This window comes from Papio anubis, chromosome 10 (assembly GCF_008728515.1).
Source record: "Papio anubis isolate 15944 chromosome 10, Panubis1.0, whole genome shotgun sequence".
NCBI classification, from domain to species: domain Eukaryota; kingdom Metazoa; phylum Chordata; class Mammalia; order Primates; family Cercopithecidae; genus Papio; species Papio anubis.
The window spans coordinates 66,758,375-66,782,573 of NC_044985.1; the positions used below are offsets into that span (position 1 = coordinate 66,758,375).

General features: G+C 38.9%; 1 protein-coding gene across 2 annotated transcripts; it reads left to right on the plus strand.

Moving 5' to 3' along the window:
- Positions 1-5,513: 5,513 nt before the first annotated feature.
- Positions 5,514-22,857, plus strand: DUSP19 (dual specificity phosphatase 19). Of its 2 annotated transcripts, XM_003907694.5 has the most exons (4): positions 5,514-6,116; positions 10,448-10,494; positions 13,978-14,130; positions 22,455-22,857. In XM_003907694.5, exons 1-4 carry the CDS (start codon positions 5,891-5,893, stop codon positions 22,680-22,682), a joined length of 654 nt encoding a protein of 217 aa, XP_003907743.1. In that variant the 5' UTR covers positions 5,514-5,890; the 3' UTR covers positions 22,683-22,857. The 2 variants fall into 2 exon arrangements, with proteins under 2 accessions (XP_003907743.1, XP_017802189.1); XM_017946700.3 differs by lacking the exon at positions 22,455-22,857 and having other exon boundaries at positions 14,096-14,134.
- Positions 22,858-24,199: the final 1,342 nt, after the last annotated feature.

Below are 24,199 nucleotides of genomic sequence, written 5' to 3' on the forward strand. Positions count from 1 at the left end.
TTGTGGGTTTTGTTTTGTTTTGTTTTGAGACAGGGTCTCTCTCTCTTTGTCACCCAGGCTGTAGTACGGTGGTATGATTTTGGCTCGCTACAGTCTCGACCTACTGGGCTCCAGCAATCCTCCTACCTTAGCCCCCTAAATAGCTAGTACTATAGGTGCGTGCCATCATGCCCAACTACTTCTTTTATATTTTTTGTAGAGACTGGGTTTCACCATGTTGTCCAGGCTGGTCTGCAACTCCTGAGCTCAAGTGATCTGCCCGACTCGGCCTCCCAAAGTGCTGGGATTACAGGGGTGAGCCAACGTGCTTGGCTGAATTTTGTTTTTCTCTATATTCATTTCAGGCTGTGTCTGCATGTTCTTAGTGAAGTGCAGAATTGAGATTACTAACTCAGGCTAGAAATTGTAATGCAAAGGGGAGGATTTTTGATTATTTATAAATGATTTTTACCCATATAAGTCACATCCGAATTAATGAGGATTACATATTCCCATGGCAGATTTTATTACGTAACATGTCAGAGCATGTAATGTAGTGGGATAAAAGTGGATCTTAGAATTCAACAGACCAGTGGCCGGGTGCGGTGTCTCACGCCTGTAATCCCAGCACTTTGGGAGGCCAAGGTGGGTGGATCACCTGAGGTCAGGAGTTCCAGACCAGCCTGGCCAACATGGAGAAACTCTGTCTCTACTAAAAAAAAAAAAAAATACAAAAATTAGCCAGGTATGGTGTCACTTGCCTGTAATTCCAGCTACTCAGGAGATGGAGGCAGGAGAATCGCTTGAAGTCAAGAGGTGGAGGTTGCAGTGAGCTGAGATCAAGCCACTGTACTACAGTCTGGGCGACAGAGCAAGACTCAGTCTCAAAAAAATTTTAAAAATTAAAGAATTCAACAGACCTGAGACTAAGTATACAAGATCCACTGCTTAATACTTCATTGCAATTTAGCCACTTTATCTAAAAGTGGGATTTTGTGAGGATTAGAGGTAATGCTCAGAAAATGTCTAGCATAGCACTTCACATAGACACTCTAAATCTGTTAGGAGAGAAGAATTATACGGAGAACACAGGAACATATTCTGGGATGTATTCACTTCACACTTTTCCCTTTTCCTCAGATCCAAGGCCCTTTAGCCCTTGTAAGGATGTGCCCTTTCTTGCAGGACAATCTCTTACCATTCACGTGTCAGCATAGGCAATGCCTTCTCCAGGGGTGGAATGCTGCCCTCTCCCTCTGGCCTGGGTCTAATAACATTTTGCCTCTTATTTCTCTCCTGCCAGCACTCTAAGCTAGCTTTGTGTAAAGGATTTTTGCCGTTAAGGGACTTTTTGGAAAGCCATACAGTGCAGTGGAACAAGCATTGTATATTGAGTCAAGGGACCTGGGATTATAAGGGATGTGAACTTGGGCAAATCAGTTTACTTTTCTGCACCTTGGTTCTTCTGCAAAATGTTGATATGAGTTGGATAGCGTCTAGGTGTCAGGATATTAACAACCAATGTTACTGCAGACATTAATATTCTAGTATTACCAGCAGGGACTGCAGCTATCAGTATATAACCAACAACTCTACCCATCCTCTACAGAATGATGTGGTGTATAGAATATGGGCTCATGAGTAAGACAGAACTGTGTTCAACCTTGTTACTCAGATCTGTTACCTAACAGATCTGAACTGTGTGACCAAAGGCTGTGTCCTTAGGTTCCAAGTTAAATATCCTTCTTTATAAAAAGAGAATGGATACCTATTTTATTAGGTTATCATAGGGATTGAATCAGATACTGTTTTTATATTCCTGGGACATAGATCTGTTCTTGTTGAAGGCGTCTTTAAATCCATTATAGTGCACAGTCTTCATCTTACCCAACACTATCAACAGCATATGAAACAGCTGATCACACTCTGCACTTTAATACATTTTCTTTACTTGTACTCTCAGAACTCTCTCTCTCTCATTCATTTTCATTCAACTCCCTAACCTCTCCTTGTTAGTCACTTTGGTATAGATGAGGCTTCTCTATCAACCCTCACTACCAGGCCATCTCATTCAGCTCCATGGCTTTATATAGCATCTTTAAGCTGATTACTCCAGAAGTTGCATTTCCAGCAGATACCTCTCTTATGAAGTCCAGATTCATATGTATAGCTGCCCACTTGATGTCTCCATTTGGCTGACTAATTGACATCTCCATTTGGCTGACTAATAGGAGTATTAAACTTAACAAGTCACAAACTTCTCATATTCACATCACCTCTTTCTTGGTAACTGGCAAATCTATTCTTCAGTTGCTTAGGCTAAGAACTTTGGAATTATCCAAATCACTCCACATCAATCTACTAACAGATTCTCTTGGCATGATTCTCATGTGTCCCTAGAATCTGACTACTTCTTACCTTCCTTCTGTTGCCATTTTAGCCCAAGCAACTGTCATCTTCCATCTGGACCTCTGTAGTAGTCTCCTAACAACAAGCAGGAAAGGGAGCTCCCTTTCCTTATAGTAGCCAGGAAGACCCTCCTACGGCATAAGCAATGTCATGTCACTTGTCATAGGTTAAGTTTCCTGGAAGCTGACTGAGGTAGAGTTTAGCATGTAAGACTTTTCAAAGAGTGCCCTTGGGATCAACACTTGTGGAAGGGAAGAAGAAAGCAGAATTGGGTAGACACAGAAGTTAAGTGGCTATACAGATCCAATGGACAGGCTTAGCCAACCACATGTTAGCTTTTCAGAGCTAGAATGGCTCCTCAGAATTGTTCCAAATTGGGCTAACACACAGATCTTTATGCTCCCTCATCAGTCAGCCATGGATGTGGTCTATTCCATAAGGGACACAACCTCAGCAAAGCAGCCCTCTGCAGCTGCAGCAGTCCCTGAAGGGATTGTTACCTACCAGTCAGCCAACAGTACACCCGGTAGTGGAGACAATAGGTATTCATTGAAGAAGGATCTGGGTAGCACAACACAGGATCCATCATATGCCTACTTTCCCTATTTCCTTCCTGTGGCTTCCCATCACTCAGAATACAAGCCAAAGTTCTTATCCTTTCTCTCTGTCCACATCTCCTCCAACTCTTTCCCTTAATTCACTCCCTTAAAGCCAAGTTAGCTACCCAGGTGTTTCTTGAACCTCTCCATCTCCAACTAGTGCACTCCTGTTTCAGCACTTAGCATAGACATTCCAAATCTGTCAGAAGATTTAGACACTTGGCTATGAAGCTATTCCCCCATATATCTACAGGGCTGGCTTCTGCACTTTATTCAAGTCTCTGCTCAATTTTCACTGAATCAGAGGTGCTTTCTCTTACCACCCTAAAGCAAATAACACACTGCCCTCTCACTCCGTTCCCTTATTTTGCTGGATGTTTTTTTTTAGCATTTAAATTGTGACCCAACATCGGTATATGTACATTTGTTTCTTGCTCCCTCCACTTGGATGTAAGATCCATGAAATAAGGGACTTTGTTTTTATTCATTGCTATATTTCCAATGACTGTCACAGTGCCAGGCACATAGTTGAATCTCAATAAATATTCATTAACTGTAATTATTTTGGAAGCAGGGCGGTATTCTACAGTAACTAAGAATTAAGGCACTGGACGGAAACAAACATAGATTTTGTTTGTGATTCTAAACTTATGAGCTGTGAAATGTAGACTATGTGATATGCTTTCTCTGTACCTGAGTTTTTCCCAGTTGTAAAATGAAGATGATTATAATAGTATGTACATAATAGGTTGGGGTGAGGTCAAATAGGATAATGCATGTATAGCATTGTTAAACAGCTAAGTGATAATACTAAGAATCTAAAATTGTTTATAAGCAGAGTGCCTACCATGCAGTAAATGCTTAATAGTACTTATTTTTTGATCATTATTATGATAAATATATGGATTGATTTATGGTTAGAGTTGTTTTTTGATGAGCCTGTGATTGTTGTTTTAAAAATGCAAATAGTTTCTTCAGTTTTTCATTTTAGGATGTCCTGCAGATAGCCTGAGCTTATATATATTTTTTTCTTTTTCTTTTTTTTTTTTTTTTGAGACAGGGTCTTACTCTGTTGCCCAGGCCAGAGTACAGTGGCATAATCATGGCTCACTGCAGCCTCAAACTCCTTAGCTCAGGTGTTCCTCCCACCTCAGCCTCCCAGGTAGCTGGGACTACAGGCACGTGCCACCAAACATGGCTAATTTTTTTGTATTTTTTTAGTGGAGTTGAGGTTGCATCATGTTGCCCAGGCTGGTCTCGAACTCCTGGGCTCAAGCAATCCACCCATTTTGGCCTCCCAAAGTGCTGGGATTACAGACATGAGCCACTGTACCAGGCCTGTTCTCTTTCCAAGAGGGAGAAATTTGGTTTATATCTCGGTCTGCTGAGGCTGCTCTAACAAAATGCCATAAACTATGTTGCTTAAACAACCAAAATAAATTTTCTTACAGTTCTGGAGGCTGAGAAGTCCAAGATCAAGGTGCTGGCTTATTCAGTTCCCGGTGAGAGCTCTCTTCTTGGCTTGCAGACAGCCAGCTTCTTCTTATGTCCTCATACTGTCTTTCCTTGGTCCATACAGGGGAGCTGGAACATCTCTTTCAGTTCTCCTGAAGCCACTAAACCCATCATGAGGACTCTACCCTAGGGTGTTAGTCTTAATTCTAAATTACATCCTAAAAGTCCAATTTAAATACCATCACCTTGAGGTTTAAATCTTTAACATATGCATTTCGAAGGGACAGAAATAGTCAATCCATAACAGTTGAATTTTATGTCAGAAAGTTTCAACAACAACACAAATTTTAATATGTGGTATTGGAAGAAAAGTTTTCATAAGTGCAACTTCTTCATTTTATATATGTGTTTATACATTGTGTTGAAATTCATTTAAAATTACATTTACTTTAATAGGGGTTTGAAAAATTTCTCTTTAAAGGAATCTTGTGATTTCTTTTGCAAAACGTTTTTTGGTAATCAGAATCATCGTTCTATAATTTATTTATCTGTTTTATAAATTTGGATGCTGACACAATTGATTTTCTCAATTCTTCATATGGAGGGACTTGCTGTAATTCTTCTTTAAGATGTATATTTACTGTATGAAACGAAAACGTAGGCTGAAAGTCAAAAAATACATAAATTTTAAGCTCTTGTCTATCTACATATATGAGCATGAATTTTAAAAAGATATCTTTTTTCCCAGTTTATTTAAATTGTTGCCTCACAAATATGCAAAACAACTTTATCTAGTAAACGTTCCTCTTGCATTAACAGCAAAAGGAGAATGTATGAAGGATACAGGAAGCGAGAAACAAAGTCCGCTCTAGCCCTCCTGGACTAGCCTGAAAGCAGACGGGCAGGAAAGGCTTTGAGACATAGGGTGATTTGCAAGGTGACTCCGCCGGTCTCATTCAAGCGGTAGCGATAGACAGGTCACCCCGGATCGTCTATGGTCGCTGCCGTAAGTGACACCAACAGAATATATCAGAAAATCACTGCCTTTAAAGAACGAGGACATGTCATCCCTTTCTCCAACGAAGTCTTATATTTTACCATTCTGCGTGTATTATAAAGCTAAATTTAAATAGCAACAATAAGAAGTCTCCCCCAGTGGATCCCTTGAGCTTTTCGGGAAAATGCAGATTTCTAGCTGACAGGAAGAAGAAACAGCATCCAATCGGCACTTGTGTCTCAATGACCAATCAAATTTCGCCTTACATTGCATCGCTGGGAGAAACGGAGCTGGACGACTAAGTCTCTCGGCTTGTGGCTGCTGCTGTTACGTGGATGGGCGAGCACCTCTGAGGCTGTCTTTGTTACCTGGGCAATAAGGGACTAGCAGTTCAGCCCTTCTCTCTGCCTGCTGAATTTGTTTGTATTTGTTCCCAGCCTCTGCTCATGTAATGCACTCCCTTAACCAGGAAATTAAAGCATTCTCCCGGAATAATCTCAGGAAGCAATGCACCAGGGTGACAACGCTAACTGGAAAGAAAATTATAGAAACATGGAAAGATGCCAGAATTCATGTTGTGGAAGAAGTAGAGCCGAGCAGTGGGGGTGGTTGTGGTTATGTGCAGGACCTTAGCTCGGACCTGCAGGTTGGCGTTATTAAGCCATGGTTGCTCCTAGGTGAGTATATCGACTTGCCACTGAATCATTGAGTCCTTTTAGCCAGATTACGTTCTCATTTTCCCCCTTTATGCGTAATGTCTGTATTATCAGCTATCCTGCCGAAAAGCTGAACTGTTTCCTTTTTTGGATACGGAACTTCCATTAGCCAGCTACAGCCGTTTCTGCCTCACAGTGTACCCATAAGAAGCATAGATGCTATTCTAGTAGCACTTGGCACCGCATATTTGAATTTTAGCAAAGCTTTCTTCCCGTTTCTCTAACTTCTCTGGGGAATAACACATTGATGTTGTGTTTTCTCGGATTATAAAAGATACAGCTTAAAAAAAAAAAAAAAAGAATGTATCAGGCAGAACTACAGGTGACAATGGTTAAAGTTATAGAAAAGTTAATACTTGAAATAGTCCTGTGCTTGCTGGCCTGCGCAGCTCTTATAAACCGTGCGGAATACATGCCTCCTGTGGCCACGTCTGTTCATGGTGTCTGTTTTTGGAGTGTTTAAGAGAAGGAGATCTTTTATTTTATAGCTATGAGTCTGAAGATTTTATGATTTATTTCGCATTATGGATACTGAGTCCCTATACAAGCATAGTTCACAAATAGCAAACGAAGCAAGGTCATAAAAGTACAAACTTGTTAATTTGGCAAGAATATGGTATGGTGTTCTTAAAAAAATAGTCAAGAATGTTTTCAAGTACGTCTGAATTATTTCTGTTTATGAGTAGAGAAATTAAGACTTGGGAAGACTAAATGACGTGTCACTATGCTGCGAAGGCATTCTTGAATAGAGAGAAGACTGACAAATAGCCCAGGTATTGTTCACCTAGTGTCTCATTCCTTTGCAGAATCCTGTGAAGTAGGGATTATCAGCTTTGTTTTACAAATAGAAACCAGGATTTAAAGTTGGTGAAATAATTTACACAAGGTAACACACCTAGTAAGTAACAGAGCTAGGCATCAAGCCCAAGTCTGATGGACTCCTGCTGTCCATTGTTATACGAGGCTGCCTCACATAGACCAAGTTTTCAGTCCTGCTCTGCCTCTAATTTACTAGATTAGCTGGTGCAAGCCATTTATCCTTTCTGGTCCTCCAAAAAGCCATCTGTAAAGATGAAGTAACAGTATCTGCTTATGTCATAGGATCCTCCTGAGGTGGTTGTTGTTGTAAAAGGTTTTTGATGTAAATCAATTGCAGTATACATATGTTATTAAATATTATATGAATTGTTACATAGGCTATCTTTAAATTCACCAAATAAATGTCTCTAACTAGTTTCTGCAGCCCCGTGAAAAATTATACCATATTCTTGTGACATTTACAGTGAAAAATTGAGTTATTTAGGTAATCTGAAAAGTTCACCTAGGCCTTGCTCACCATATCTAGGAAAGAAAATATGCCGCAGCATATTTTTCATTTATTTTGGCTTCCACTGTAGTAATCATGGCTTGGAATAATTATGGTAGAATTTTCATATATCATTCACCAATTTAGGGTCTTCATGAACTTTGCTTATTACTATTATTATTATTTGTGGACTTATCCAAAGTGAACTGATCAAGGTAGTGTTCTGAGATTGGGGTTGGGAACCTCCCCAGGATAGTGGGAGAGTCCTGGGAGGAACTTCTGAAACTAGCCCTAATAATAGACCAGGAAATGGAATACTTTCATCAGGAACAACCTCCCCTCTTCTGAAAGCGCACCTTTTTCTGCCTAATTACAAGTGCCTCATTCCTGAAGGACCCGTGGGTGGTTCCACCTACAGTTCTTCTACATGAATGTTGGAAGAGTTGTTTCTGACCAGACTTAGTTTATGTCTGGGAGACTGGGGTTGTTTGCAGGTTGGTTCTAAGAGCTTCCTTCACCTCCTCGAAGCGACACAGCTTCTTCCCAGCATCGCATGCCAAACAACTTTTGGTTTTGGTAGTGAATAAAGAAAACAAAGAGTTGTAAATATGTAATCTTTTTTAGTTTATAAACTCTAAAAAATGATTGCATTTAAAAAATATTACATAGGTCCTTGAACCATTTAAAGAATGGATGAAAGATTTTAGATAGCATTTTTGTCCTAGGCTTTGAAAATTATATATTATAGACAGATAGATATTTATTATTTATTTATTTATTTTGAGATAGGGTCTCAAAATAAATCCAGAGTGGAGTGCAGTGGCATAATCTTGGCTCACTGCAACCTCCACCTTCCAGGCTCCAGCGATCCTCCCACCTCAGCCTCTGAATAGCTGGGACTACAGGTGCACACCACCATGCCTGGCTAATTTTTTTGTACTTTTTGTAGAGATGTGATTTTACCATGTTGCCCAAGCTAGTCTTGAACTCCTGGGCTTGAGCAATCTGCCTGCATTGGCCTCCCAGAGTTCTGGGATTATAGGCATGAGCCACCGCGCCTGACTAAACCACCAAGTTTCAATTATTTGAACCTATTTTTTCCCCTGGAGTTGGTTAGGGCTTTCTACATTAGAAAACAGAATTTTTTAAAGAAATGAAGTATTTCAAATTTGTAGAAAATTACAGAAACTAATAGACCATTATGTATACACCATTCAGCTTTAACAAATGTTAATATTTTGATAGGCTAACTTTTAAGTAGAATAAAGCTGAATGTGAGTTCAGTAAGGAACCTGTAAGCTTGGTATTATCAAGAGGATATTGGCCAAACAGCATACTTGCTGGCCTTTCTGCTACCTAAAATCACATTTACAAAGTTGACTGAATTCCCAGATACGTAGCTTAAAAAAAAAGTTTATGAAATAGAACCTAATTCAGGAAAGTAAAATGCTTGAAATCTTTAAACTGTGAAACTCACTTTATTTGAACTAGTTATTCTCCATATGAACTTGCTTATTAACTAGAGCCAGTTTCCAAGTGTGGGAGATCTGGGAAGCCGGCTGTGACAGAAAGATTGTAGAAGGGCACAGCCCTAGTGGTACATGGAGTGTGGGTGGGATCCTGCAGGCCAACAGCATTTGCTCTAAGCTACTGGGTGTTCCCAAACCGACTGGCACGAAGTCGTCTTGTGGGTGTATGGTTTTTGTAATATCCTTTTTTAAGTTACAAAATAAAGAGATGTTTATTGTAAAAAGTCAGAGTGAGCATAAAGAAGAAAAAAAATCACCTGCAACCCCACTATTAACGTTTTGTTCTATATATACTTCCTGTCCATTTTTTAAGCACATACATATTTTTTGTTACAAAAATGGATGATAGTATTTTGTAACCTGCTTTTATCACCAGATACATTGATAACATTTTTCTTTCTTTCTTTCTTTCTTTTTTTTTTCTGAGATGGAGTCTTGCTCTGTCATCCAGGCTGGAATGCAATGGCACGATCTTTGCTCACTGCAACTTCCACCTCCCAGGTTCAAGCAATTCTCATGCCTCAGCCTCCTGAATAGCTGGGATTACAGGTGTGCACCACCACACCCAGCTAATTTTTGTATTTTTAGTAGATATGGGGTTTTGTCATGTTGGCCAGGCTGGTTTTGAATTCCTAACCTCAAGTGATCTATCTGTCCGAGCCTCCCAAAGTGCTGGGATTATAGGCAGGAGCCATCACTCCTGGCCAAGAACATGTTTACATGCTATAAATATTTGACCACATTTCTTCTTTCTCTCTCTCCCTCTCTTTCTTTGCTTTCCTTCCCTTCCTTTTCTTCCTTCCTTCCTCCTTCCCTCCGTTCCTCCCTCTCTCCCTTTCTCCTTCTTCTCTTTTCCTTTTCCTTTTCTTTCTTCTTCTTGCTGTGTCACCCAGGCTGGAATGCAGTGGCATAACCATAGCTTACTGTAACCCCAAATTCCTAGGTTCAAGGGATCCTCCTGCCTTAGCCTTCTGAATATCTGGGAATACAGGCACACACTACCATGCCTGGCTAATTAAAAAAAAAATTTTTTTTCTATAGAGAGAGTCTCACAATGTTGTTCAGGCTTACGTTTCTTATTTCTAATGGTGGTAATGGCTGTATGTGTTTCACTACGCAATTGTACCATTTTTTATTTAATGCAACAGCTATTGGGCTTTTGCTGTTCTTTTGTTTTTGTTTTGTTTATATTACAAACAATACTATGGTGAACATTCTTACAGCTAATCTTTGCAACATCTGTAACTTTTAGGACAAATTTTTAGAAGTAGGATTTCAGAGTCCAAGAGTTTATGTAGGATGACTCTCATCAAATTGGCCTTCAGAAAGTTGGACTAAGGTCCTTCCAAGTTGTTCGTCTTTTTTTTTTTTTTAATAACAGAATGGCTGTACAAATTTATATAAAAGGTCAAGATGATTATATTTATGTTCAAGGTGGTATCATTTATTTTTTCTAGGGTCACAAGACGCTGCTCATGATTTGGATACACTGAAAAAGAACAAGGTAAAAATATGCTTTAAGTTTGGCACCATATACACAGAATATTTTAGTTGTTTTATTTAGGAAAAACTGTATTGGTGCATCTTTGGTACATTATGGAGTTTACTTGGTAACATTTTGGCTATCATTTTAATAGAGTTGAAAAATAATTGGCACATAATTCAAATATGTGGATCTGTAATCTATCTTTCCAGTTTTACATTCTTCTTGATCTCCTTCATGTACCCTCATGAGCCTGACCTTGGAGGCATGTCTTTCTTGCCTGTGTTTATGGAGTTCCTCTCTGTGTGGGACAGGCTTTCCCTCATCTCTATTTGTCCAAGACTGCCCAGGCCTTAAGTCCCAACTCACATACCACGTCTTCTGTAATGCCATTTCCAGCCACTCTACTCCATACAACTGATGTGATTTATTACATATTTACTCAAAAGAATTTTTAGCCCTCTACCATTTTGTTGAGCACTGTTTCAGGTCATAGAATTGCTGTAGTTGAAGGAGTGCAAGAGATTCTTGTTCACTTGAAGTCTATGACGTAAGGGGCAGACAGGGAAGACAGACAAGCAGCTACAGAACAGCATTTGTGTGCTTTGATGGGGAAGTGCAGGGTGCTATAGAAGTGCAGAGGAGATGATGCTCTTAACCCATGTTTGGTTTGGTTTGTTTTTTGGGGGATAGGTGAGTCAGGGGAGACTTCCTGGAGGAAGTGATATTGAAGTATTTCTCTGAAGAGGCTGGGAAAGGAGTAGACAGCCTGTAATCCCAGTGCTTTTGGAGACCAAGGCAGGAGGATTGGTTGACCCCAGGAGTTCAAGATTACAGTGTGCTATGATTTTGCTACTGTACTCCAGACTGGGTGACAAAGCAAGACTCTATCTCAAAAAAAAAAAAAAAAGAGAAGAAAAGTGTTCACACAGAATAAAAGATATGTGTGAAGGCCAAGAAGCAAGAGAAAGGCTGATGCTTTTAGGGACAGAAAAGTTCAGTGGCCCTGGAATAGAGAGTGTGAGAAAGAAGGGCACTAAGCGACAAGACCAGAGAGAGAGGTAAGCATGAGCCAGATCCCAAAAGGCCATGTAAGCCAGAGTTAGTTGTTTGGACTTGATCCAAAAGACTGTGGAAAGCCACTGAGAAGTTACCCAGAGATGTAACAGGATCAAATTTGCAATTTAGAAAGATTTCTCATTAGAAGCAGTGTGGAAAATCCATTGGAGGGTTGCTCAAGTTAGAGATAGGGAAACTGGTTATAAAGCTATTGCAGTAATCTAAGGAAAAGATGACAATGGCTGAGATTAAGATGTAGTGGAGATAGAATTACATAGCTGTGAGGGGTGTTTTAGGGGGTAGAATTCTTACAATTTGATTACTTACGAGGCAGGATAGGGAGTGGGGCTAAGGGAGAAGGAGGAGTCAAGGCTGATGTCTCACTTTCTTTGGTAACTAAGTAAGGTTATTGTTCCATGAGATTGAAAACAGCGTAGAAGGAACAGGCTTTGAAGGAAAAACTGTATGCTCAGTTTTGAACATGTTAGATTTTGGGTGATGTGGATCATCTAGGTGGGTGGATATGTAGGGTCTGAAGTTCAGAATAGAGGTGAATATACAGATTTAGGAATCTTCAGCTTTTAAATAGTTACTGAAATCATTAGAATAGATGAAGCTGCCTGGGGAAAAGTATAAAGTAAGAGAGAAGAGGGCCTATAACAGAATCTTATCATAGAACTGATAAATTGAGGAATATCACCCTATATGGAATGATCAAAGGAAGAAGAGTCTGCAGTGGGAAAGGAGGATCCAAAAGAGGCCAAAAGAAGGTAAAACAAAAAGGTGGTGTCGTGGAAGCCAAAGAGAATAGTGTTTTAAGGAGGAGAGAGTCAGCAATGTCAGATGCTGCAGAAGTTTAAGTATGATTAGGCCTAAATTATGTTCATGGGACTTGGTGACAGAGAGGTTGTTAGTGCATTTGGTGGAAACAGTTTCATTTGAATTGGAGGCCAAAGCTGTATTGCAAAAGATTGAGAAGTGAGGAAGTGATGGCAAGGGGAAAAAAAAGAGAGAGAGGAGCTATAGGTGAGGAGGGGGATGGGAGAGCTTTCAGCGTATTTTAAGGCTGATGGTAGAAGAAGAAATTGAAGATACAGAAAAGCAAGAATTATGACTATAGGGAGATGCCAAGAAAGTAGGAAGCACTGTGACTCCAAGCACAGATTCTGGAATGAGCCTTATTGAAGATGCATGAGCACGTCCTTCATTGTAATCAGAAGGCAGAGGGGAAGTACAGATGTGACAAAGTTGTTAGTTTTTTTTTTCTTTTTCTTTTTTTTTTTTTTTTTGAGATGGAGTCTCGCTCTGTTGCTCAGGCTGGAGCACAGTTGCATAACCGTGGCTCACTGCAACCTTCACCTCCTGGGTTCAAGTGATTCTCAGCCTCTGGATTATCTTAATGGACTTTCTACATGGCTTTCTTCCACATGTTTGGTGGACTCTAGGAAAAGGGGCTCAAATACATAGATGGAAGAGGAGGAGGTTGCTCAAATGTACCACCTGAAAGAAAATTTTTTACAACCACCCCTCCCCTTACTTTTCAGCCAGATTAGTTCATCAGAATCTCTGGGTATGAGACCCTGTGGTATTGATAGTTTTTAAGAGTTCATCAGGTGACTCTAATGTGCAGTCATCCTGGAGAACCATTTCATTAAGTAAAGAATATGAAGGAAAATAGGGAAATAATTCTTGAAAGGGAAGTTGTGTACTACTGATATACTTCTCCTATTTAAGTTTTTTATATGGATATTCACAGATTAATTCAACAAAGATTTTAAGCATTTTCTGCTAAACTCACTGCTCATTCGCTTATAACACTAAGTTAAACATGGTCCCTACCCTCATGTAGTTTCTAGTGCAATGAAGGAGACAAATAATCTCTAAGTGGTATGAGCTGTAATAGGGCAAGTCCAGGGCTATGAGAATATATAGTCCAGGTGTGGTGGCTCACGCCTGTAATCCCAGCACTGTGGGAGGCGGAAGTGGGAACGTCACTTGAGGCCAGGAGTTCAAGACCAGCCTGGGCAAAAAAAGCGAGACCCCTCTCTGAAAAAAAAAAAAAAAAATTAGCTGAGTGTGGTGGTATACTCCTGTAGTCCCAGCTACTTGGGCGGCTGAGGCGGGAGGATCACCTGAGCCCAGGAGTTCAAGATTGCAGTGACCTATGATTGCATCATTGCACTCCAGCCTGGGTGACAGAAAGAGACCCTGTCTCTACATGATGATAATAATAAGTTAAAAAAAAAGGGTGCGGGGGAGAGAGAGAGAGAACATATAGTAGAAGGAGCACTTCTGGTGTGGGTTGAAGAAGTATTATCAATCAAGTGAGTCGCATTTAAATTTTTTACCTTTCTTGTTATAGATGTCAACACAACACCCCAGTCTCTTTTTAGATAACCTAATTCATGGGATTTTAAAAAATCATCTTTTTTCTTTCTCTTTAAGGTGACTCATATTCTTAATGTTGCATATGGAGTTGAAAATGCTTTCCTCAGTGACTTTACATATAAGAGCATTTCTATATTGGATCTGCCTGAAACCAACATCCTGTCTTATTTTCCAGAATGTTTTGAATTTATTGAAGAAGCAAAAAGAAAGGTGAGTTTTGTTTTGATCCATAGTTCTTCAGAAGCAGAAATTTGAAAGTATGGATCCATTACCCAATCTTTATTGTTTTTATAATGAATCTCTAAAAAACCATTATGAAATTTCCCTTCTAACAATGTTTCATTATTTCCTACAATTATTTGGTTAATTGCTCTTTTTTCAATAAGATACTTAGTTTTAACATTAATTCAGTTTCTCATTTTCCTATGCCTTACTGAGAAATGTTCAGAGATAAAAATCCTCTACTTACTGAGTTTTCGTCTGTAAACATGTAGTTAGATTTCCTTTGAGGGTTTATAGCCACCTGACCTCTGACCAGTCTGCAAGATATTCAGGGGGACTATAAAACAGAGACTGCTCTAGACTTGTTAGTGTATTTATGATGATTAACATGCATTTCATTTTAATGAATGAGATAGTTATTGTGAAACTGCATTTTTAGCAGTAAAATTTTAAGGCACTCTAAGGACTAAATGTGTATTGCTTTACTTAGATTGTATGAAAATGCTGATCAGAAGCTGTCTGTTGGTTTTCTGAAGTTAGAAGACCAATGGCCAATGCCATATAGTACTTCAATCTTGTTATTGGATTCAAGTCAACATTCTGACAGGCAAAGTTTCTAGGTTGGCTGTTATCAATAATTATTCCTTGAAATAGCGTCATTTTTAGTCAGCAAATAATTCTCACAGATTTTACGTAAGATACGTAGGTGGGAAAGTAGAAGCATTTACAGAGAGAAATAACTCTTCTGGAACACCTAACAATGACAAGATTACAATCAGGTTTAATCGAACTCTGGCCTACCTTCTCTCCCTTCTACCTTCTCTCCTTCCCATTTTCTCTCCCTGTCTCCCTTCTTTCCTTTCATTTGGTAATATTTATTGAATGCCTTAGGTGCCTAGCACTGTTCTACTTACCTTTCCACTAGACTACCTGGAAAATATAAAACTATTCCATTCTACTGTTCATCAACTTTAATAGCAGATACAGTCATGCGCTGCATAATGATGTTTGGACTGCATATATGATGGTGGTTCCATAAGATTATAATAATATATTTTTACCATACCTTTTCTATGTTTAGGTATGTTTAGATACACAAATACATACCATTGTGTTACAGTTGCCTACAAGTTAGTACAGTAACATGCTGAACAGATCTGTAGCCTTGGAGCAATAGGCCATACCATTCTAGTTTGTGTGAGTCCACTCTGTGATGTTTACAGCACAAAGAAACTGCCTAACAACACATTTCTCAGAATGCATCACCACTGTTAAATGATGCATGACTGTATTTGAATGGAAGCAAAGGAAGAGGGTTTTTGTTTGTTTGTTTTTTGTGGTTTTTTTTTTTTTGAGACGGAGTCTTGCTCTGTTGTGAGACTGGAGTACAGTGGCATGATCTCGGCACACTGCAAACTCCGGCTCACTGCAACCTCCACCTCCCGGGTTCAAGTGATTCTCCTGCCTCAGCCTGCCAAGTAGCTGGGACTACAGGTGCACACCACCACACCTGGCTAATTTTCTGTATTTTAGTAGAGATAGGGTTTCACTGTATTGCCCAGACTGGTCTCAAACTCCTGAGCTCAGGCAGACTGCCCGCCGGGGCCTCCCAAAGTGCTAGGATTACAGGTGTGAGCCACTGCACGTGGCCAAGGAAGAGGTCTTCTAATTCAAAGCCTAATATTGGCCATTCTGTTTTCTTGTGAAAAAATTTACAGGCTCTGGATTGTAACATTCCAGTGTGTGAGTTAATAGTTTTAAAAATAAAAATGATATTTCTGTATTAGCTCCTTCTTTAAGGAGATGTAGAATATGCCAGAGATGGGAAAGTGTAGATATCATCCATATTCATATTAACATTAGAAGAGATGTAAATATTGCAAGTAAAAATTAGACAGGGTAATACTATCTAGAAAGAAAAGCAAGAGATTGAATATTCTAATAAGCGTGGAATTTTAAATAAATTTAAAAATAAAGTTTGCCTTAATTTGGGCCAGTAAATTAGAGTGGATTTTAGCTTGGGTTTCCTAAAAACAAAGCTTGAGATGAGGATTTAGAGCTGATGCTTAATTTGAGAGGTACAATCTGTAGGCAGTGAGAGTGGCAAGAAAGGAAAGTGATTCAAGGTGGGACGAGAAGGAATACAAAGTGATGCATTTATCCTGCTGGGCTCATTGCACAGTGAGCTGACTGTTGGCTATTCAGCAGGTATAGCTACCCTACCACCCAAAATATCTCTGGACAGGCAGTACCAAGAAACTGTACCTCAACCCAGCCTGGGAGGGAGGAAGGAGAGAGAATTTATCTGCCTGGCTTCCTGTCAGCTTCTGTTTCCCATTGGTCAAAGTTTGCCAGTGGGGATATAACCAACCCCACAATTCTGGGTTATAACATTCCACTCCTTCAGCGGCCATCTCAAAGCCAAATCTAACACCCTGTAATACAACTTTTCAACCAAGTTGAAAAATAGAAAATCGAGGACTCAGAGTACGCCTGTCTATGCTGTGGACACCATTGAAGAAGAGCTCCTTCTTTGACAGGCAAAAGTGAATGGACCTAAGGGGAGAGCAGTCAGCCATGGAGTTGGTACCTGAGGTGGAGTGTGCTGAGAGGGTCTGTGAGATGGCGGCACCACAAGAATCTGAGGAGTTGCAGAAAATGTTTCTGATAAGATGAATTAGATTTCAGCAATATGTTCTACCCTCTCAAGCCTTATGTTTTATACTGGGATCCTAACGTCAGCCAGTATTTGCCTGCCCTGAAAACTCAGTGCATTGACACAATCTCAGCTTGCTGCAACTCCGCCTCCTGGGCTCAAGTGATTCTCCTGCCTCAGCCTCCGTAGTAGCTGGGATTACAGGTGTGTGCCACCACGCCTGGTTAATTTTTGTATTTTTAGTAGAGACGGGGTTTTGCCATGTTGGCCAGGATAGTCTCAAGTGCCTGATGTTAATTGATCCACCTGCCTCAGCCTCCCAAAGTGCTGGGATTATAGGCATGAGCCATCATGCCTGGAAGGCTAATATATATTTAGTTTTAGCAATAGAATTCTTGAATTTTTTTCATTTGTTTTAGAAAAGATCTCTTCATGCCTTTGTCTATTTTATATTCAAATATTGTTAAATTTAATTACTCAGTGAATTACATGTTTCAAAACTACCTTTCTAGGCCTAGTTTGTTGTTTTTATCTTTTTACATACCATTGCCAAGTGGAATGGTTTCCATTTCCCAAGTCTTTCCTCATTTCCCTCTATACTTGCAAAACTCTGTTTGGTTTCTCTGTCCTTCCTTTATGCCTAAAGGGACAGAAATACACCTGAGAGGAACAGTAATGGTAACTTTTATAGCCCAGAGTCCTTTTAGAAACTAAATTTATTTGTCCCCTCTTTTTACGTGCAAAAGGTACAAAGTATGACAATGTATATTTCATATTTTATGTTTGTTATTTATAAGATACGATTTTAAAAACATGATGTAAGTAGTCCATGTTCTTTGTAGAAAAAAATGGAAAAAATTAAGATACTTCCACACTTAGATATAACCATTGTTAGCATTTTGATATATTTTTCTAGACCTGTATATATATTTTTATAAAAATAGTATCATACAGTTTATATTCTTTTATAGCCTGCCTTTTTTTTTATAGCCTGCCTTTTTTTTTTTATAGCCTGCCTTTTTTTTTTTTTTTGCAACTTCATGACTTTTATTTGTGGTACCTGTGCTTCATCTTGAAAATACCTTCTCCCCCTGCCCCAGACAGTGGGCTGGGAGGGGGCAGCAAAAAATAGAAGATGTCCCTCCCTATTGCACATGGACCCTATGTACAGGCCCACCTGGCTGAGGCCAGCAGGACTCTTGGCACATTCTTAGATCCCTGCTCAGGAGGGGAGGACTGACAGGGTGACATCACACGTGAGATCCGGACCTTCGGGCAGCCACTCTGGTCCTGGATGCTGATATTTGCGCTTCTTGGTCCTCAGTTCCTTCCTGGTCCCATCTCCGGCCCTGGTCCCCTCTGTATAGCCTGCTTTTTATACTTAATGATTCAAATCATTTAAAATTTTTGCACAGTATTATGGTAGTTGGTGATTCTATAATTTATCTTATTTCCTACTGTGAGACATGTAAGCTGTTTGTAGTTTTTTGTTCAATATAAGTAAAAGTTCGTTAGAGAAACATTATGGGTCTAAATAAGTACCTAAATTCACTGAGTTTTTAGATGCTTCTGTTACCAATAGAGGGTCATGACTGCAAGTTGTCCAGGTTCTTGGCATTTTGAACAAAGAATTGGACAGAACGCCCATCGAAGCAAAGAAAGAATGGAGCGAAAGAGTGAAAGCAGGGATTTATTGAAAGCGAAAGCACACTCCACAGTTTGGGAGCAGGCCCAAGCAGCGGCCCAAGGGACAGGATACAGAAACTTCTTGAGTCCAAATATCTGCTAGAAGTTTCCCAATGGCCACTTCATGCTCACCTCATGTAAAGGAAGTGGTATCCTGCAATCAGTCTGATTGGTTAGAGAAAGCAGCCAACCAGAGGCTGAAGTGAAGTTACAAAGGTCAGGCTCCTGTGCAAACATCTGATTGCTTGCAAAAAGCAACCAATGAGAGGCTAGGGTGAAGTTACAAAGTTACACTTCTATGCAAACGAAGACTTGGCCTGCAATCAGTATGATTGGTTGTGGACAGCAAATTTCCCATCTGCATGCAGAAAAAGTGGGGGGTTTGCAAAGGCAGTAGCCCTCTGGTCCTTTTGTTACTTAGGTGTGGAAAGTTAGGGTTTTCCTTTGAATTTAATTCTAGGAAGTCTGCGTGAAACAGCCTTAGGTTCCCTGCTGCCAGACCCTAATTCTCTTGCCTTACTTCTTCCAGTTTGTTTCAAAGCAGCCTACCCATCACTTTTTTTGTGTTTGTCATATTTACATTCACCTCTACTACTGTGGATAGTCATGAGTGGACTGTTGTGACCTGTGCTCCTCATAGTGTTGTCCGGTTTGCTACCACATCTCTGCAGGATAAGAAGGTTGTGCCTGAATATAAACCAAGACATTGCTTAGTTCTTTGAGAGATTTTGGCTACTCCCCCACCCCACCCAAACACTGAACTAAGGAGTATATTTTTAGTGACAGTTGATTTTCATTCCACTGCAGAATTCTTATTTCATCATAGGTGGCTGTCAGGCACTTGCAGACTATCACATTATACCCAAGGTTTTTTTAAGTTCTGGGGCACATGTACAGGATGTGCAGGTTTGTTACATTGGTAAATGTGTGCCATGGGGATTTGCTGCACCTACCAACCCATCACCTAGGTATTAAGCCCAGCATGCATTAGTTATTTTTCCTGATGCTCTCCCTCCTCCTACCCCACCCCACCCTGACAGGCCCCCAGTTTGTGTTGTTCCCTTCCATGTGTCTATGTGTTCACATTGTTCAGCTTCCATCTATAAGTGAGATATGCAGTCTTTGGTTTTCTGTTCCTGTGTTAGTTTGCTAAGGATAATGGCTCCAACTCCATCTATGTCCCTTCATTCCTTTTATGGCTGTATAGTATTCCATGGGGTATATGTACCACATTTTCATTATACAGACTATCATTGATCGGCATTGAGTTGATTCCATGTCTTTGCTATTATGAGTAGTGCTTATGCCCAAGTTTTTGTTTTTGGTTTGTTTGTTTGTTTGTTTGTTTTGAGACAGAGTCTCACTCATCAACCAGGCTGGAGTGCAGTGGCACGATCTCAGCTCACTGCAACCTCTGCCTCCTGAGTTCAAGCGATTCTCCTGCATCAGCCTCCCAAATAGCTGGGATTACAGGCACCCACCACCATGCCCAGCTAATTTTTGTATTTTTAGTAAAGATGGGGTTTCACCATGTTGGCCAGGCTGGTCTCAAACTCCTGACCTGTGATCCACCTGCCTCAGCTTCCCAAAATGCTGGGATTACAGGTGTGAGCCACTGTGCCTGGAGATGCTAAAGTTTTAATGGAAGTTAAATGTAAGGAAAAACACCTGGGCTTGGCTCAGTTACCGTTAAGGAATATTAATTACTTATTCTGAGAAGATGTGAGGGATACACATTGCTGCCCTCCAGGAGCTTGCGATCTAGTTGAAAACTATAACGGCACAAGAACAAAGACAACTCTGTGAAATGGAAATAACATAGCATAATTACTATCTGCCTATAAGTTACTACTTGCCCATAGCAAAATGGTGATTTTGAATTTTTGAAAGAACACTTTCCTTTCAGAAATGCAGAACAAATTTATTCACTTAGCAAACAGTTACGGAATACCTACTGTATGCCAAGAATTGCACTAACTACTAGGCATACAAAGATGGCCAAGACATTCCTCCTGCCTTCATTTCACTTGGAAAGAGGCAGTCTTAGAACAGAAGTCAGAATTAGCTGTACCAAGAAGAGCAAAGGTCTTCTAGGCATAGGACAACAGCAAATGCAAAGAAAAAAAAAATGCTTTATAAATTGTTTGTTACTGTTTTGAGCCCTGAAAAAGGGATACAAAGCCAATAATTTCTCTGGAAATACTTTCAAGGACAATATGATATCTAACGAATAATCAAAAGGTAGAAAGTAGGTAAATTGAAAAGCTGTAGAAAAACAGCTATTATATAAAGTAGAAAGAAGAAGAAAATAATATCATTTTAAAACATTAGCTAAAATTGGATGCACATTGTGTAAGACTGAAAATAAAACTAGTTTCATGTTCAAAAGCCTATGTATGGATCATAAAGTAAAGCCGACTAGTATATAAGCAGGAAATATTAAAAGTGACATTGAAGGGTATCTCTTGCTTATTAAACTTATGATTGCAAGTTTCTTTGGAGTATCTAATTAATTTGTTTTATGCTAAATGAAGTTCATTAATAATTTTCATCAGTTACCTTAATATAATTTTTAAACATCTTAAGTTTTGTAAAAATGGGCTATTGCTACAAAATGAGAAAAGTTTCCAAGGTGTATAGTGAATATTTGTGTTTTGCTTTTCTTATATAGAAACTGTCAAAGTTTGAAAAGGAGTCATAAATATCTATAGAAAACAGTATATCCCATAGTAATGTAAGATGTGAAAAAAGAAAGCAATTGATATTGTCCTTTTTTATATGAGGATTTTCAAAATGTTAACTAATTTTGTTATTAAAAATTTGGCTTTCTTGAAAAGAGATGCACTTGCAAGTTTGTTACAGCAGATCAAGGAAAGGAGTTTTGCAACAGATGTATGAATCAGAAAACTGCCTTGCAGAAGTAAAATAATCTGATGAGTCATAACAGTAGTATTGTTAATATGTGCTCTGGGTAGAGGGTTTTTGGTAGCATATTTTTTTCCTCCTGCTCTCATCGTTTTTTGTGTTGTACCAAATAAAGAATCAGGAAATGAAGTAACTAAAATGTCTAATTCTGGAGGGTATGCTCACGGTTCACCATGTTTCAATTTAGATCATTAACTTTTTAAAGGCTTCAGATGGACCAAGCTGTATCAATGCTGTCCCATCAGATCTATCACATTCATTATTAATACAATATTGCCCCCATCAGCACTGGTCTTGCGCTGTGTCTGTTTTCACTTGGAAAGTATCATTTGCAAGTTACCTGAAACGTTTTTTCATTTATTGACCTCATGCTGGTGTCTGATTACCTTTTCCACTTCACATTGTTATGAACTATTTGTGTCACATTTTACTACCTCATAAGTGTAAATATTTTTAAGTAACTTCCTCCCAGAATAAAATATGTCCAAGGGTGGAACATTTTTTCCTTGCTGATTATTTAAACAGATTTGCAAGCCACTGACACTAGCTTATTTATGAGAACACTAAGTATACTCTGGAGTATTTCTGGCTTTCTGTTTAGTTTATAGTTATGATTTTATGTTTTCACATATATTTCCTGTGGTTTTTTTCTTATTTGTATACACTTGTCTACCAAGTTGTTAGGTTTTATGTGTACTTTACCGAAACATTTGGCTACTAAGTTGTTAGGTTTTAATGTGTTCTTTACTGGATTACTTTAGTTTAATGAAAGATACTGTTTCAGAATTCCAAACATCATTAAAGCATTTCAATCATGGGTTAGTAGGTAAGGGAGGTATAGGTTAATTGATTGATTGACTGAGTTTCCATTTGTTGCGGGTAATGAATTTTATTTCAGTAATCAAATAAGTTGAATCAAATAAATTGATAAAATTGAATATTTACTTTATAATTTCGAGTAGTATAAGAATGTGCAATTGATTTAATAATCTTTCTCAAATAAATAATGAAGATTTTTTTTTTTTTTTTTTTTTTTTTTTTTTAGGATGGAGTTGTTCTTGTTCATTGTAATGCAGGAGTTTCCAGGGCTGCTGCAATTGTAATAGGCTTCCTGATGAATTCTGAACAAACCTCATTTACCAGTGCTTTTTCTTTGGTGAAAAATGCAAGACCTTCCATATGTCCAAATTCTGGCTTCATGGAGCAGCTTCGTATATATCAAGAGGGCAAAGAAAGCAATAAGTGTGACAGAATACAGGAGAACAGTTCTTGAGTTGCCTTATAGCAGACAATGGACAACTGTAGTTTCTGAACTGGCTTCTATAGCCATCTTTTCCCTTCTTTGGAGAGTAGCAAAACTCCCTTTTTTCTCTTGCCTTTTTTATGCATAAATGGAGGTCAATTTGAATGTCCTGACCTACTGTATAAGTAAATTTCAAATGTCATTACTTTCTCTTTGTTATTATAATGTGTGGTTAAATGCTTTTTTAAATTGCTAAGGGAAAACAACAAATTATTAGTAATCATTGTTTTCTCTAGAAGAAAAAGGTGTACATTTAAAATGTGTATTTAGAGCATGGAGAGAATCATTTAATTAATAAGCCTATTTTTCTGTTCCAGCAATGGTTTTTATTAAGGAAAAGCTTGAAGTGCTACTTAACTTACTATTTCAGAGGGAAGTAAATTTCTTTTTAAAGAATCTTTTTAAGATTAAAAATGAATACCTTAAATCTCCCAAAAGAGATAACCAGTATCTGAAGGTTTATACAATATTTATATAGTGGCTACACTATTCACAAAATTCCTGTGTTCTCTTATGAAAAATATACACTTTTCATTTTGTTTTCTTCCTCTTCTTTCTTCTTCTTCTTCTTTTTTTTTTTTTTTTATTTGAGATATAATTTGGCTGTTGTCACCCAGGCTGGAGTGCAGTGGCACAATCTCGGCTCACTGCAACCTCTGCCTCCTGGGTTCAAGCGATTCTCCTGCCTCAGTCTCCCAAGTAGCTGGGATTATAGGTGCCTGCCACCATGCCTGGCTAATTTTTGTAGTTTTAATAGAAACGGAGTTTCACCATGTAGGCCAGGCTGGTCTTGAACTCCTGACCTCAGGTGACCCACCCACCTTGGCCTTCCTAAATGCTGGGATTACAGGCGTGAGTCACTGCGTCCGGCCTCATTTTGTTTTTTTCAATTCTATTATCTGCATTTCTTTCTCTCTCTTTCTTTCTTTCTTTCTTTCTTTCTTTCTTTCTTTCTTTCTTTCTTTCTTTCTTTCTTTCTTTCTTTCTTTCTTTCTTTCTTTCTTTCATGTATAGATGTTCTCTCATACATTCTTGTGAGCTTTGGTTCTTTGAATAGGTGAGCTATTCTCTTACATTTTGTGCTTTTTGTCCTGGGTGCCTAGCATTCTGTTTTTTGATCCTGTGTCATAATTGTTTGAGAAAATGTTTGATACTGCGAGATCATTGTTCAGTGGTCTGTTTTCTACTTCAGTATTCTACCAGAGAACATATTTTTTAGGGGAGAAGGGTTATGGTTTTGTAAGAAACTTTAAATATACTTTTAGGAAACGCACAGTCATTTACAGTTTTATCTTTGGCCTTTGAATAGGTTCTTTTTTCTTTAATGTCTCCATATTTGTAGGACTGAGCTCTGTACATTGTAAATTTGCTTAAAGATTTTGATTTTTTCTTCAGAATAAGGTATACTTAATTAATTAGCACAGTTTCGTTTCTTTTCTTTTTTTTTTCGAGACAGGGTCTTGCTCTGTCACCCAGGCCAGAGTGGA

Bases quoted from the DNA above. Each gene is read 5' to 3' on its own strand.
- DUSP19 (XM_003907694.5), top strand. From the start codon at position 5,891: ATGCACTCCCTTAACCAGGAAATTAAAGCATTCTCCCGGAATAATCTC. The intron at 6,117-10,447 runs GTGAGTATATCG...TATTTTTTCTAG, and splicing joins TAAGCCATGGTTGCTCCTAG to GGTCACAAGACGCTGCTCAT. The intron at 14,131-22,454 runs GTGAGTTTTGTT...TTTTTTTTTTAG, and splicing joins TTGAAGAAGCAAAAAGAAAG to GATGGAGTTGTTCTTGTTCA.